We start from the raw sequence: 16,164 nt of genomic DNA, 5'->3' as shown, positions 1-16,164 counted from the left end.
ACACATAGCTATCAAATTTTGAGTGATAGAGAAGGAACAATATTACATGCTTCGGTAAATGGATATAAATACGGATTACGATTATTAAAAATTTGATAACTATTAATTGTATTTTTTAATTATTTTTTTATGTTTTTATCTCTACTCCAATTTTTTCACGGTGATAAATAAATAATGCATAGATAAGTATCAAAGTTAATTTTATCCTCTGTAAGTAGGAATTTCTACTTACTATGTGAAGTAAAAAGTTAAGTCGAAGTTCCTACAAGTCGGTCTCTGTAGAGGTAAGTTTTTCTCTCTCTCTCTCTGTTTTTTTTGGAGTAATTACCTTTTCTTTTTTGTGTAATGATTAAAGGGGGAATTTGAAGAGAGACCAAAAAAATATTTTTCCAACTGTTTGCATGCACTTTAGCTGAAGCTCAGAGCCTTTTCTCTTTCACTTTCTCTTCTTTTCCCACTTCCTTTCTCAGGTGTGTGGTTTGGAATTTGGACGGTAAAACAGTACAGATTTAAATTAACTCCACATCATCGCTTTACTTAGCTGTGTAAGTTCTATTATTATATTAATTCAGTTAATTTTATTCACTCAGTAATAATATAACATAACACACCATATTTAAAAGGTAAATAACATATTGTTCTTTTTTTACCATGAAAGTATGGGGTAATGCTAACCAAGTTAGCAATAAAACTCTTTTCTATGTGTTTATTTTGCTTTTAAAATTAATAACCATAATGTATGATAGAAAGGGTTTAATGGAATCCCTTTATTAACTCCCTAGAAAAAAAATAAGCCTGATCAGATTCACAAACTATAATATTTGTTCAATTTGTAGTATTACTTTGCAAACTAATTAAAACAAAATAAAATGGAATTTGATAACGTTAAATAAGTAATATTAATATTAACAGAATAATCTTTTTTTTTTATCCTACGAGGAAATTGTTAATCAAGTCATTTCTATTTAGATATTAATGGATATTTTTATTTTTTATTTATTTAAGGTAATGAAAAGAGAATAAAGCGAAGAAAGTGACTGGGAGACATATTCTTGATCAAACATCCGATGTCCCTACCTCCCAACATAAAACGAACCGCGAAGCATTTTTTTACCGGTAACCGGAACAGCAAGTCAAGTGGCATTCAAATTGGAGCAAACTTGATTGTTAAATAATAATAATAATAATAACAGTACACGTGTCCAATTTTAACGGATAATCGAAGTCAAAAGTCTTAGAATAGCATTTGGTTTCTGCGGCTTTACAAAGACGTATTTCTTTATTATTTATTATCTAAAAATGCTAAATATTTAAGTGTTTTTTCAACAAATCCTTATTGTTTAAAAAACTTTAATTTAATTTTAAGATTCGTATTATATTATTTTTATAAAATTTCAAACTTTAGTCTATATTTGAAAATATATACTTCTTTATTTAAAAACAGAAAGGAGGAAAAGAAAATATATACTTATGTTTTGCTATTCATGTAGAAATTTTCACACTCGAATTGTGTCAAAGGGGGACTATGGGATGGGATATGTCTTTCAAATTTTAAATAGCCCAAGGAAGCTGGGTATAGGCCCATATCAAGCCACTGGCTCAGTCTCTGTGCCAGTTTGGAACCATTAGGCCCAACCCATATGGTTCAGCCCATCAATACCAGAGGCCGCGATCGCCTACCATATAACGACCTTTTTTTATTTTTTTATTTATTGCAAAGGTAACGACCTCAATTTTCATGATTTCAATTTGGAGAAATTTCAACATAACTATGAGATTACAGTTTTACAAATATGATCCTCTTTTTTAAAAACATTCATGTGCCTAATTAGAAATTTAGACATTTCTAATTGCCATTCATTCCGATGAACATGTATAATTTTAATATTTTTTGTGAGTAGGTTTGGAATGAAATTTTTTCTTTTTCTTATTACATTTGTAAATCCAGAGTGCTGTTTCTATAGGAGCAAAATGTCTTTTAAGGTTGAGAATAGGTGTCTCTAAAAGTAAGTAGATCTAGGGAATTTGATATTACTCTTTCTCTTCCATAGAAGAATAAGTTTTAAAATATGAAATGGATGGCAGATGGCGAAAGAATGTCGGTGAAGTTTATCGGAGAAGGAAGAAGATGATACAACCATCATAAAAATATTATTTAATTAATATATTTTGTCAAATTAGTCATCACAACTGTTACATCATTTTAAAGTTAGTCAACTAACTGTTAAAGAATCTTAGAGACTGTTTAGAATCATTTTCCAAACGTCAGGGATCAAAATTGTATTTTAAGATTACTAAAAGCTTATTTTGTCATATATGCAACTATTGGAAAAATTTTGTAGTTATCTTTTTGCTGACTTGCATGTTTATGGATATGTCCTCAAATGAAAAATCTTATCTAGTTTCGCCCCTAATGGATCCACAAGCAAGAAAATTCCAAATGACAAATTTTCCATTCCAACATTCAACCCCAATTTCGGAACAAAATATTTAGGAGGGCTTTTAAGATAAGTACTTCTAATAAAAATGTTGTAATCATAAACACTTTAGTAAATGATGCTTTTAGTTAAAAAAAAAAAATTTACTTTAATATTTAGCTTTACTCTTGTAAAAGTATTTTTTTGAAGTAATCAAGCATTTAGATCAAGAGCACTCTATAAGTACTCTCTCACACAGCAGAAAAACATTGTTATTTTACTTCCAATCATGGTGGATTTAACGGACAAGTGCTTCGGACATTGCTTACAACTTTGATGTTTAGTTTTACATTTTTCAAAGAAAAATTACTAGTGCTATGTCACAAAGTACTTTTAGTGCTTTTTTTCTTATATACTTTTCTCAAAATCAAATTTATATTACTTTCAATTTGTGAAAGATTTATTTTCTAATATGGAAAAACTTATTTAGAAGCACTCTCAATCCAATCAATATATTACCAAAAAAACGCAAGGGAATTGTTATAGTTTGTCATTCAAAAGACTTTCGGAAAAACACAGAAATTCTCTCAACTATTTTCCAAAAAGAAGTTGAACACAGCACGTAAGGTAAGACATAACAAGTGGAGCCCATCTCGTTCGCAATAAAATGGGCCGTGGCAAGACTTGGGCCGGTTGTTTGGGCCATCAGAAACCTCTGGAAAATGCGGGTCCCACCAGAGGAAAATCACGTGGACCCCACCCTTAAATGACAGCACACCACATCACATTCACGCACCCACTTAAATTTCTTGTTCAACCCACCCCCTCCCCCTACAATTTTTATTAATTTTCCACCTTCTCTTCGACGCGATAAATACTTTTTATTTCTCTGGCTAAGCCTCGCCCACGTGTTCCTCTTCCATTCGTCCATCACTGGATTTCCCGGGCCCCACCGGATAAACTCGAACGCGCATGATTAACGAAGGAATAGTATAGACTATAGAGCCAAAGGAGAGAGAGAGAGAGAGAGAGAGAGAGAGAGAGAGAGAGAGAGAGAGAGACATTACAGAGATTTCAGTATTCAGCCATTGAAGTAATGGCTTCGAAGCTTTGTGACTCGTGTAAGTCGGCGACGGCGACTCTCTTCTGCAGAGCCGACTCGGCCTTCCTTTGCCTTGGCTGTGACTCCAAAGTTCACGCCGCCAACAAGCTCGCCTCTCGCCATGCCCGCGTTTGGGTCTGTGAGGTCTGCGAGCAAGCTCCTGCTCATGTCACCTGCAAGGCCGACGCCGCCGCTCTCTGCCTCACTTGCGACCACGATATCCACTCTGCTAATCCGCTTGCTCGCCGTCACGAGCGGGTACCTGTGACGCCGTTCTACGACTCCTCCAACTCCTCCAACTCCCTAGCCGGTAAGCCTGCTGCTGCAATCAACTTCCTCGATGACCGTTACTTCTCCGATGTGGACGGAGATGCCGCCGATGTTAGCAGGGAAGAGGCCGAGGCTGCTTCCTGGCTTCTCCCGAACCCTAACCCTAAGGCAACTGAAGGTACAGATCTGAACTCGGGGAAGTTTGAGTTTCCGGAAATGGATCCTTACTTAGATCTGGATTACAGCCATGTGGATCCGAAATTGGAAGCGCAGGAGCAGAACAGTTCCGGTACTGATGGAGTTGTTCCGGTCCAGAGCAAGGCCGTCCACCTCTCATCGGTGAACGATCGCTGCTACGGCATGGACTTCCCCGGCGCCAACTCGTTTCCGTACGGCTACAATCCTCAGTCTATTAGTCACAGCGTAAGTCATCGATTTCTCGAAATCCTTTTCCAATTAGCTTCTCATCTGAATCTGAAACATAAAATCTCATGTGTTCGTTGCACACCAGGTATCGTCATCGTCGATCGAGGTCGGAGTGGTCCCGGACGGCAACGCGATGACGGAGATATCGAATCCGTACAACAAAGCGTCGACGGAACCGACGGTTCAGGCGGTGCAAATGTCGCCAGCGGATCGGGAGGCGAGAGTGTTGAGGTACAGAGAGAAGAGGAAGAACAGGAAGTTCGAGAAGACGATCCGATACGCATCTCGTAAGGCGTACGCCGAGACGAGACCGCGAATCAAAGGACGGTTCGCCAAACGAACAGACATCGAACTTGAGGTGGACTGAGTGAGTGGATACGGCGTCGTTCCATCCTTCTAAGTTTTATTTTTTTTAGAAAAAGAAATAATAATTAAAAGCTTCTGTAAATAGGAAGATCGAATAGCTTGGGGGGAAGGGAACAAGGAGGTTTTGATCCACGAAATCTGACCGTTGGATCATGTAAAACTCTTCCTTTTTTTTTTCCTTTTGTAACGAAAATCTTTGGGAGTTTGGTCAAAAAGGTTTTCGAAATCTTTTTCTTTTCTCGTTTTTTGTTTGTTTGTTTTTTTTCTTTTTGTTGTGTTAGGGTAAGTGTATCAATTTCCGAATGTGTATTGGTGAATTAAATTAGCTGCCTGTTCAATTTGGTTTGAAATTTAGAATTTGGAACTTTTATATACTTTATTCCCTATTAAAATATTAGCAAAAAGATTTAGTTGGGTTTAGTTTACTAACCAAAAGGCTTCCTTTGGTTTTGTTTAATTAAAATATTATAAAATTGGTCAAATGTATTACACTTTTATGGGCTGATATTGGACGACGAATATTTAAACGTTTAAATCATTGAAAGGCTGTTTGTTTCATTTGTACGGAATTCAAGTGTGCTTGTTTTGTTCTATAATTCATATGCTTTTTCTTTCTTTAATACTTTCACTTTGTCGAGAATTATGTGGTCTTAAACCCTAAACTATTTTTCTCCCAATGGTAATAACAATATAGTGGAGTAATGGAGAGATATAATATTAAAGATTCATGTATGCAAATATATGTAGATTATTCCATGAAGTCTCCATCTGTCAATGAACATCCGTACCCAATGTTCATCTGCCTCGTTCATAGGAAGTTCTTTGAACAACATTACAAAAAGAGAATCGTCTAATATCTATATGCGGATATACCATTGTGATTCTCATCAACATCGTGTCATTTCTACGTAACCTAACATTCATACCATCTCCCAAAACAAAAAGGCAAAAGAAAAACAATTTATAATTATTGAGAATGGAATTGTCCCCCGTTAATTATGGAAAAATTATAAATAAAACTCAACATCTAAAATAAATGACAACACCTTTTGCAAAATAATAATAATAATAATAATAATAATAATAATAAAATAAATGACACCACCTCCTATTGTAAGTTTTAAATGACCACAAATTTCTGCAGTAAAGCTATGTCATTTCAATTGTTTAAAAGAAAGCTCAGGATAGAAAACTCTACCGACCTTTTTCTTTAGCAAAAATTTCCATAATTTGTGTTTGATGTTTTATATATTACGATCATTCAGTGAACTTAATCCTACCCATAACTTTTTACCTTTTGATAATTATTTTACTTTTAACTTTTCTATTTCTAAAAGATAAACTTGTAAACACTAGTTTTATTAAGCACTCCTTTCATGTTTTCAAGTCAATTTTTTTTAGTAAAAAATTTAGCTCAAAATTCAAAATATATTTTCGAGAGAAGCTATAAACATATTTTCTTTTTATATTAAAAATGAAACTATTATTCTTTTTTAGTATAATATGTGTGGTGGGAAACATGTGTCTTAATCCATTGACCTATATTAAATTGACAAAAATGAAACAATCATTCCACGTAGCTTAGAGATAAAATTTTGAAAGGCTAGTTTTTGTAGGTTTTATCTATCACTCTTAGAAACATCTTTAGAGATAAATTAGAAAACAGACATATTTTTAAGGTCAAGAATATTCATCAAACAGATTTTAAGTGGATTTTTTTTAAATATTGCTAATATTTAAATTTATTTTGAAAATAATACTAATTCGAAACTTATTCAAAAAATAATGTTTCGTAAATATGTCCACCACTAAACCATCTCTTGAAGAGACGACCAAGTATATTTCACGAGACGACTTAGATATGTGACATTGTATGTCGTCTTTTGAAGGCACAACACGCAGCCACCTTACTTTAGGGGGAAAAAAATACTTGGAAGAGACGATATATACCAAATTTAAATGAGTCCACTATTTGAGTAGAGTCGCTATACGCTTATTCTCTAATCTAGAAGACGATTTGGGTTCAAGCCTCCATAAAATCATATTTTTTCTTTTTTCTTTTTTTATCCAAGAGAATACTATTACATCACAATACTCAATTATTTATTTTTCATTCCCAAAATCAAGTTACTAACTATTACTTTACAACAAATATATACCTCATATATTTCATAGTTTTGTTAGTTTTTATCTCATATAAATTATTTGAATACTAATATAACATTACCACATAATATAACATATAGGTTATACACTATATATGTTTAAATGTTGGACTGAAAATTGAAATTGGCCCTCAAAACTGAATCATATCCCCCAAACCTAATGCTAAAGTCTAAAAATAATACCCTCAAATCGAAATTCGAAAAATCATACTCTGCCTATACAAGAATGCTAAACTCAAAAAAGTATACGCCTTAAACTGAATGTCACTCTACAGATTATACCTCCTTCAAAACCTTCATGCAACCAAAGAAGGTGAGTCACGTTGAAAAGTGTTTGCATCGCTTAGGAGGTGATTCATGCCAGTAACTATTCGCATCACTTAAAGGAGGTGATTCACGCTAGAAAATCTCGTGTTGGAAAGTGCAGGAGGTGAGTCGCACTGAAAAATGTCGTAAATTGGTCGCGTGGCTGAGAGGAGGTGAATTGTACCGAAAAGTTGCAAAAATCTTTGGCGGTGAACCGCTGAATTGCAAGAGGAAACAAGGAAATTGATGAATCTAGGTTTTCTATCTTTTAGGGTGAAAAGGAGATTGATGAAAGAAAGAAAAAAAAGGAAAACGCCGATACTGAAAGAGAGAACCAATTGTACGACAACTATTTGCAAGCAAATTCAATGTAAAATACTTCTTCTCTTATTTCAATTTTTATTTTTTAACTTGTCTCATGGTGGCATGTAAGAAAGGACCTATAATTAGACAACTATTTTAGACATTAAACATGAAGCCCTTGAATCAAAAATGAAAAATCTCTATATTTTAGACACTTATAATATTGATTTATTAAAGACCATATGCTTTGTTATCCCTAAATAAAATCCTCTCTTTGATAACCTTTGTTTCCTTGGATTTCTATTTTGAGGCCCACTTTGCACATGATATGAGCTTCAAAGAGACTATGATTGAGACAGACGAACACACCTTTCCCTTGTTGCCTTCTTAAAGTGCTTCTTACAAATTTGTTCCCATCTCTTGCTTCAATCTCAACATAAAGTGGGCCCTTTTTCATGGAGAAGATGAGATGTCATGTCACCAACCAATTAATCAATTGGTAATCTAAGTAGGATAATACATTTTTCTTAGTTTGTTTATTTTAAGTTAATCCTACCTAATTTTTCCATCTTGTCTTTTGTTACTTGAAAAGATGAGGGAGAATAGCAAGATAATAAAGCTAACGTGCAAATTTCGACAAATAAACTGAACTAATACAAAATATAAACCTGAAGTCTAACTACCCTACATTAAACCAAGCCAATTTATTGTCTCACTTTGCACGTACCCAAAAATACTTCAAATAAAAACATGGCAAACGCCAGCAGAGACATGAGAGACCCTTATGTCGCATACATGGACCCAAGCACGATGCACCGCACATGTGTATATGTTCACGACGTGCATTGGAAAGTGTAGGGCAGGCCGGGGGCTAGGACACTATTCTAAATTATAGAGAATTACTACAAATAATAATAACAACTTGTACATTTAAGAGTTCAATCAATAAAATGATTATTTTTTTATCATCACTGAGGTCCACCTATCGAAAATAAATTGATTACATAAAAGCTAGAATTTTGCTAGCCCACTACTAATGGTTCAACTAATCACTTCTAATAAATTTAGAACTTTCCTCCAAAATTCAAATAAAAGAAGTCTTCCAACCTATGGAGCAATCCAATATAGGATTTTGAAAACTCTCTGAGCTCTCAATTTAACAATCTACAGATTCTGTAAGGGATCCATAAGAGCTATACTAGCGATTATCATTGATTTCTTAAAAAATGTAAACTAATGATCTATGAAGAGAGACAAATAAGTGTTTAAAAGAGAGAGAGAGGAACTTTCCTCATAGTTTGTTAGAACCGTAGTCTCTCTCCAAGTCGTGCAGGAATCTTGAAATACAAACCCAAAGATGGTCAGGGATTTTTCTACCGAGATGCATGATAATGCTTGAAATGACGTCCAGAGAGAACCTATGAACCTCAGGCTTTGATGCCATGCGAATCAGCATAGCGGTCCACACCTGTGGTGCTAATTTGATTGCTTCACGGAGACACTGGAACCCGTGAACAACTCTTCCCAGCATAGCCTGATCCTGTAAATACAATACACCAAATAGTTCATGGCCCTAACAACTTTGTTCCGATTTTATCGGATATCTCCCAAGGGACTTCAAGAATGGTTGATTTATGAAGGCTATTATTTGAAGCAAATCTGTACAGATGAGTTGAACAAACCTCGGATTCTGGGGTGGATCTTGTCTGGCGCTTCTCATCCAATGAGCATCCAAAAACTTCATCCTGCAGAGCAATATCAATTGCTCCAATGATGTCACGGATAAGGAAAACACGTACTCTTGAACCTTTCTTAGAGAGAACGAATAGCAAAAGATCCTCAGTTGCTGCGACAACAGCTTGCATGTCAAATGATTTCCATCCAAGGGGGTTTGAAGAATTATCCTTGGAGGATTCCTCGCTTGGCTCAGAAGCCTGTTCAGAAATGGCTGCAACCTGTAACAATAATTTTCTTTGTTAAGATGGGAAAAAAGAAAGCAGCCGGATCTCCTAAAACGTAGTTTATATTTCGGAAATAAAATCCAAAAGTACATAATATGCAAACAGAACATAAAAAGTAAAATAAATACAACCAAAAATTAAAACATGTGCCTATGCGTTGTCACTATTACATTCATTCACCATGACAAAGTACTTGCTACATGATGGAGAAATAAGAGGAAAACCCTACTAAGCACTCAAGCCGATTCCACCTAATGGATCCATCATTACGGATGAGGAGTTCCCGCAAAATTCTTCTCATATCAGGGCTTGGATCTTCCAAGAGCCTTCCAATGACAAAAGGATATGCACTTTCCACGACCTTGAATTCAGGATCAAGGACTTTTGCAGTGCCTTCAAGTGATCCTAGTGCTCTTATGACCAAGGCATAGTCCGGAGGAAGGGAAAAATTAAATTCATACATAACATTGTACAGCTGGTTCATTATTCCCTGAAATCAATGTCAATTTGGACGCATAAGAGCTTTCAACTTTCAACATGGTGGAAAATGGATAAGGAGATTTTTTTATTTTTTATTTTTTTGGTGTGCAGGGGGGGGGGGGGGGGGGGGGGGGGGGTGTGGGTGGGAATTGTGCTCCAAGTTTTTAAATTGATGCTCAAATTGGAATAAGGACATTAATGTGCAAATTAAAATCCAGGAACTAAAGAAATGAAGGCAAACCTGAAAATCCTGGGACAGTTTTTTTCCATCGCCAAATGATGCCTTTAGTGCATCAGAAACCAATTGGATATCAACGCCTTCAGGAATGAATCCCAAAGAAAGAAAATCATTTGCCAAACCAAGCGAGTCACGATTAACAAAGTGCACCAGCTGAAAAAGAACAGAATTGCACAGCATTCTACCAAATTCTTCCTCAAAAACAGTGGTAAACCTCAAAATAGTCAAATGCATCATATTTAACAAAAGCTATCTTTAACCAGATGTTGAATTATATTTTCATACCACTCGAATCAGTCCAACACGGTAATGCCGAGGAATATCACCCATCATCCCAAAATCAAAATATGCAAGAGAGCCATTCTCAGTAGCAACAAGGTTTCCTGGATGTGGATCAGCATGAAAAAAACCCACCTCAAGCAATTGCCTCAAAGAGCAATATAATCCCTATGAGGTAGAAAGGAGATAATATTTATAAAATATGACATGTTTAATCTTATGTAAATAGTCTACTTCAAGAAATGGCTTATATACAAGCACGCAAAAATCCGAAATTTGATATTTAGAAAATGGACACAGCTGCATACCAAGGACAAAAGTGAAACATTTTATTTTTAAAGAAACAATCTTATATTAATAATAAAGGTAATATAAAAAGATTGGAAAGAGAAACAAGACGTAAATGAACAATTTCTAAACAGTACCTGATCAATGAGCTCCCTCCTATTCAGATAAGCCTTTTGCAAGCCAGTTTCATCAGTAAGCTTTATTCCATCAATCCATTCCATGGTAAGCACAGCCGATCTAGTAAAGTCCCAATATATTTTGGGGACTTTAACAAAGTTTGCTTTCTTATATTTGACAGTGTTCTTGACTGCAGACATCTTCTCACTGTCACCTGCTTATAATAATGAGTTGTTAACAAGAAAATCATACAAATGCTAGTCAGTTATCAGAAACCAATTGAAGATACCCAAAATTGAGAACTACCTAGAGGAAATATTTTTTAGTTAGAAATTGGATGTCTACTGGCTTCAATCCATGGAAGTAGTAGTATGCCTAGGACATTATAAGTGTACCTTAGCACTTACATGGTTGACATCCATAGAGAGAAGAAAAACGCTCGGCATTTTTCCCTTCTTGAATGTAATTGATTTCATCAAACATGTGTCTGACCTGTTCATTAAAGGAAAGCCCTGAATGTGAACAAGAAGCAAGGCAGTCGACAGTCTCATCAATAAATAAGAAAAGATACGGGAGGAAGACAAGGGAAGGATGTTTCCAATCTTTGAGAGGTCATGCAAGAAGCCCAGGGAATAGTTAACCTTGGGGATTTCAGTGTAAAAAAAATGCAGTCAGGAAGCTCTAAAATCTTAACATCCTGATTAATAATTTCAGACATGATTCAAGAGATATCAAACTAACACCACCTTAAATTAAAAATATATGATTAATGACTTTCAGCATAATTTTCAGAGATATTCACAATTAAAGTGACCATAAAATGGGGAAAACCAATCCATCTAAATGGTACTAATAGAATAATTTATGGAGAAAACCATAAATTGAAAAGAAAATCAATTTTAAAAAGTATGCAAAGGCTCACCATTTCATTAACAGCTACTAATAAATCTTTTCGGGCCTTGGCAAATCGTTTTAGTTGGCCACCAATCATCTGGAACAACAAGGCATCAAGAGTCAATGAAAGAGACATTCCAGGCCTTTGTACTTTGACAGCTACAAGCTCTCCAGAATGCAGGTGAGCTGCAAGACTTGAAGCAGAAAAAATGGGTATTTAACTTTAGCTTACATTGAAACATTCAGATCCATATCTGAACACCCATTTAGCAGATGAGTATGAAGAGATGGATTGATAGAATTTCCAATGAAGAAGCAAAATTTTCATTCAGGAAGGTGAATGCCACTAACCCTTATAGACCTGCCCTAAGGATGCAGCTGCAACAGGCTCTGGGCTGATATCAGCAAAAATTTGTGAAACAGGACGACCCAACTGGTTCTCAATAGATTTGATTGCTTGGCGAGTAGGAAATGGAGGTATGTTATCCTTGAGAAAAGAAAGCTCAAACTATCAGAATGGTTTGGAATAAGGTAGCAGGGTAGAAAATCGTGTGAGAAGATTATTTATAATGCATGCAGTATCTGACAGGTCACATCTAATAGAGAACTAAGAAAACCTTGGCATACCTGTAACCTTGCAAGTTCTTGACAATACACTGTTGGCAATATATCTGGCCTCGTGCTCAAGGCCTGCCCAAGCTGCAATTCAAGCACAATTACATTAATTTTGTCCATCTCTTTTCAGTTTTCACCATCGACCAACTTGAAGTTTTAATATTATCAATACAAGCAATAGATAAACACCGGTGGGGTAATTCAAACATAATTACATTAATTTTGTCCATCTCTTTTCACCATTAACCAACTTGAAGTTATAATATTTACCAATACAAGAAACAGATAAACATTGGTGAGACCTTTTGCACCTCATTTCACATAGGTCATGATGTTTAAAAGCATATTAAAGAAAATGCACAGTTCCAAAAGTTGGAGGTTGGACAGACATTTCAAATTAATTAGAAAGAAAATGTCTTGCCTTGACATAGAAAGGCCCCAGTCTGATTAGAGTTTCTCGAAACTGCAGCAAAACAAAAAAAAAAACCTTATTAAGTTCAACTATGGACATCATACTCTGTATAATAGAAGATCTCCTATAATACTTCCTTTCTTTAAGATAATTAAACTAAAAGCAAATGGGGCATAACACACCCACATTTTTTAAAACACAAACGATAAAAAAGGGAATGGGATAGACATATATTTAGACAGTTGAGCTTCATTGACCACATTTTATCTATTATACTAAAAGGCTATTCACAGATGAAAACTTTTGAAAAAATGTGTATGATAATACCTTAATAGCACGTTTTTTTAAGTCATTAACAAAGAACCGCCATATGGTTAGCTTCAATACATGGAATGAAATAATTGCTGCTCTATATAGCGCCAAAGCTGGACCAAAGTGATAGATAGAGGAAAGTCTTTTGGATCCGTAAGTTCCAACTGCATGCCCAAATTCACTTTCCAGCAATTGCTTCCTCAACTTTGCATACTCTGCAGATGGCCTTTCACCATGTACGCTTGAATAGCTGGTAGAAAATCTGCACCACGACCACATATCTAGGTAAAGCGCTATAGCAAACAAAAAACTATTAAGCAAAAACAAAACCGGACAAAAAAATTGGTAGACCCCCTATTATGAAAAATGTATAGTCGTAGGAAGGGGAAGGCAGCACAGGAGTAGCTTTGCCGAATTTTGTTGTTATTAGAGTAGAGGGACCATCTGTGGGACCCAAAAAATAATAGTTAGTTTTGGGTAAGGTTGATATAGAGGAAAAGATTGGATCTGGGGGTATTCTTGTTTGGAGTAATTTCTTGTACTTGCTCTATGAGTGAGGTAAGGGGAGGCAGGGAGCTCCTGAAACTCCCTTGGCTATTACCCTGATGCATAAGTAGACTGGTTCCTATCAAAAAATTACAACAATCCCTACTCAAATATGGGCATCCACTCACAACTTTTGGTGAAACAAGTTTGACAGGAGACAAACATCTTGTCTCCTCAGAACTTGAGTATACTGAAAGTATCCCAATGATATGCATTTTCCAAAATCATTGTCATGGCGTATATCTGCAAAAGTAACACAGTTTGTAAATTGTAATTGAAGATTGAAATAGTTACATCCTAATATACATTGTATGTGAAATTGAAACGGTGGCCATTCCCCATAGCGGACCAGCATGGTTTCATTAAACAGCTAAATGAAATTCCTTCCAACAATTATTTGCACTTGGAAGCATATTGGAATGTAGAACAGTTCTTCACAAATCAAAGTTTTGCAAATGAGATCTACCAAGTGGATAACAAATTCGACATCCTATTTCTTTCACTCAAAGGCTTGATATATTGATTCAATCCAAAATAGAAAACAGTCGGATGGTTACACAGAGGGGCTCTCCAAAATAGAAAATGATAGGATGGTTACACGGAGAAGCTCAGTTAGATAAAAGCTCAGTAAACAAAACATCTTCTCAGACTTAAATCCAAGTCCATAGCATGATTCCAACAGAGCAGCTAATCACATAGATATTTGAAAGGACAAATATATCAAGGCATTTGATTCGCGATTTTGCAACCAATAGCATATAGTAAGCTAAGGATTCAAGAACAAACAAACTCAGCGACACATTTGAACCAAAAATATCTCAATTCCATGTATTAAATGTCGTTCCAAACGATCCTGTTTATGGAATCAGAGGTTCTGTGAATCAGGCAGCAGATACCCAGAGGACATTGATTCCAATCTGCTTGCAAATTTATTTAATGAACGAATGTAAACATGGTCGATTTCAGATCCCAGGCAATATAGTTCACGATTAGATAAGCTCGTCGGAATTTGTCCTCAAATTAATTATTACAAAAAAACTCAATTAAGAATAGCAGAACAACAGAAGTCGACAAAAGCTAGCTTAACCTATGTTGTTCATTACCAGATACAATTTGAAGAGTCGACAAATTACTCGCACAGATCAAATTAAAGTAAAAAATAACAACGGAGATACAATCAAATCAAGAAAAATGTAAAACACCGAAACAAGAATATCATAACGCGTTTAACATGAGATGGTTAAGAAAGCCAAAAAAGAACATCCTAACGTCGTTGATATCAAATTACGTTCCTCGGTGGAACTTCGGAGTGATTTCTCCCTCCACACATCTCATTAAAATCACCAGGCAGACATCGCAGCAACAAAAAGAATCAGAAAAATGCAAGTAATATCAGTGAAGAGAAACAATAAAGGTACCTCGGCAGGCCGCAGTGAGCAGGCGGTGACGGTTGAGGCGCGCAACGGCATTCCTCATCGGCTGATGACTAGAAAGAACAAGAAATACAACAAGAGACTGGAGAATCCATTAGAGATGCGTTTGCTCCACCAATTGCTCGGAAGAAGTGAGGCAACGAAGCTGTTTCTGCGGAGGCCTGCGTAGAGTGGGCGACGGAAGTGAAGAGGGCAGAGTAGTTTGCCTGAGGAAACGAGAAATTGACACGTCTGGGGTCTACTTGGCGCCTCCAGCATATACCTGCAGCTTTGAAGAAATTGTAGTGCAACTCGTTTTCTCATTCTTACCCTTTGATTTATGGAAAACAATGGTAAAAAGGATTCAAGTATTTTCTTTAATCTATTATTTTGGTCTTGAGATTTTAATTTTTTTTTTTACCACATATGGTGGCGTAGATTTGAATGCAGGACCTACGACTAATATTTTAAAGCCAGTTAAAAAATGGATTAATACTATTAGTGCGACTTTCAAACTCACTCTATTTATACCATTGAACCAAAAGTGAGGGTACTTAATTACAAAATATAAACCAAGTTGAAACTTAATCTTTATTTTCTAGGGCATTGCATCCAAAATAATAAGGTAATAAATATCAAATTTACAAGTTACAACCCATAAATAATGTCTTAAATTCATAATTAAATGGATAAAATATCTATTAACGATCGGTGCTGCAACTTAGGGATCACCAGATAGCTCTTTTGCTCTATAGGGATCGGGGATGAATTATATCTCTGATTCCTTTGCAAAAAAAATATATATCTCTCTAATTTGGAAGGTTGAAAAGAAAAAATGCTTAAATAGTTTGAGTCGTTGTTTATTTTTTTAATTAGCCAATTAAAATCACCTTTCAAACTTTTTAATAATCAAAATAATTTGAAATTAAAAATTCTTATCCCTGACCAAAATAGGGCTTTAAGTTCGAATCCAAGTGTTGTAGTTTTGTTAGATTATATTAAAAACCATGTTTATTCTAAAATTGACTCAAAACACTTATTTTTAAAACACATCAAAGTCTGTTGAAAAAAGAATCTCAAACTCATACATAGTCTTAAAATTAAAATTTTGATTTCATCAATAATGTGAAATAAAAGAAAAATTATTTTTTTATAGTACAACAACATCACGTAGAAGTCGGGATTCAAGTGTATGACTTTTTAGTTGAATATGTCTTGATGCATTAATCAATTCAACCCAACTAAAGTTTAAATA

The 16,164-nt window shown here is 35.2% G+C and overlaps 2 protein-coding genes across 2 annotated transcripts; one reads left to right on the top strand and one right to left on the bottom strand.

Moving 5' to 3' along the window:
* Nucleotides 1-3,259: 3,259 nt before the first annotated feature.
* On the top strand, nt 3,260-4,955 carry LOC148209393 (zinc finger protein CONSTANS-LIKE 4-like). The gene is made up of 2 exons (XM_088127406.1): nt 3,260-4,212; nt 4,301-4,955. Exons 1-2 carry the CDS (start codon nt 3,514-3,516, stop codon nt 4,580-4,582), a joined length of 981 nt encoding a protein of 326 aa, XP_087983532.1. The 5' UTR covers nt 3,260-3,513; the 3' UTR covers nt 4,583-4,955.
* Nucleotides 4,956-8,254: 3,299 nt separating this feature from the next.
* Nucleotides 8,255-15,231, bottom strand: LOC111004916 (Protein kinase superfamily protein). Its single transcript, XM_022276191.2, has 14 exons — nt 14,916-15,231; nt 13,626-13,740; nt 12,967-13,213; nt 12,649-12,690; nt 12,240-12,311; nt 11,964-12,099; nt 11,641-11,798; nt 11,126-11,210; nt 10,739-10,932; nt 10,320-10,481; nt 10,038-10,187; nt 9,546-9,806; nt 9,038-9,310; nt 8,255-8,895 (listed from the first exon to the last, which is right to left on the bottom strand). Exons 1-14 carry the CDS (start codon nt 14,971-14,973, stop codon nt 8,647-8,649), a joined length of 2,202 nt encoding a protein of 733 aa, XP_022131883.2. The 5' UTR covers nt 14,974-15,231; the 3' UTR covers nt 8,255-8,646.
* Nucleotides 15,232-16,164: the final 933 nt, after the last annotated feature.

Source organism: Momordica charantia (assembly GCF_013281855.1).
Source record: "Momordica charantia cultivar OHB3-1 chromosome 8 unlocalized genomic scaffold, Mcharantia_2.0 BLBB01000008.1, whole genome shotgun sequence".
NCBI classification, from domain to species: Eukaryota; Viridiplantae; Streptophyta; class Magnoliopsida; order Cucurbitales; family Cucurbitaceae; genus Momordica; species Momordica charantia.
The sequence above is the reverse complement of the archived record's forward strand: the minus strand, read 5'-3'. Positions and strand labels throughout refer to the sequence as shown.

Excerpts from the sequence above, each read along its gene's own strand:
- LOC148209393 (XM_088127406.1), top strand. The coding sequence starts at position 3,514 with ATGGCTTCGAAGCTTTGTGACTCGTGTAAGTCGGCGACGGCGACTCTC. Across the intron at positions 4,213-4,300 it reads CTCAGTCTATTAGTCACAGC|GTATCGTCATCGTCGATCGA; the intron begins GTAAGTCATCGA and ends GTTGCACACCAG.
- LOC111004916 (XM_022276191.2), bottom strand. The coding sequence starts at position 14,973 with ATGAGGAATGCCGTTGCGCGCCTCAACCGTCACCGCCTGCTCACTGCG. Across the intron at positions 13,741-14,915 it reads GCTCACTGCGGCCTGCCGAG|ATATACGCCATGACAATGAT; the intron begins GTACCTTTATTG and ends TTACTTTTGCAG. Across the intron at positions 10,188-10,319 it reads GTGTTGGACTGATTCGAGTG|CTGGTGCACTTTGTTAATCG; the intron begins GTATGAAAATAT and ends GTTCTTTTTCAG.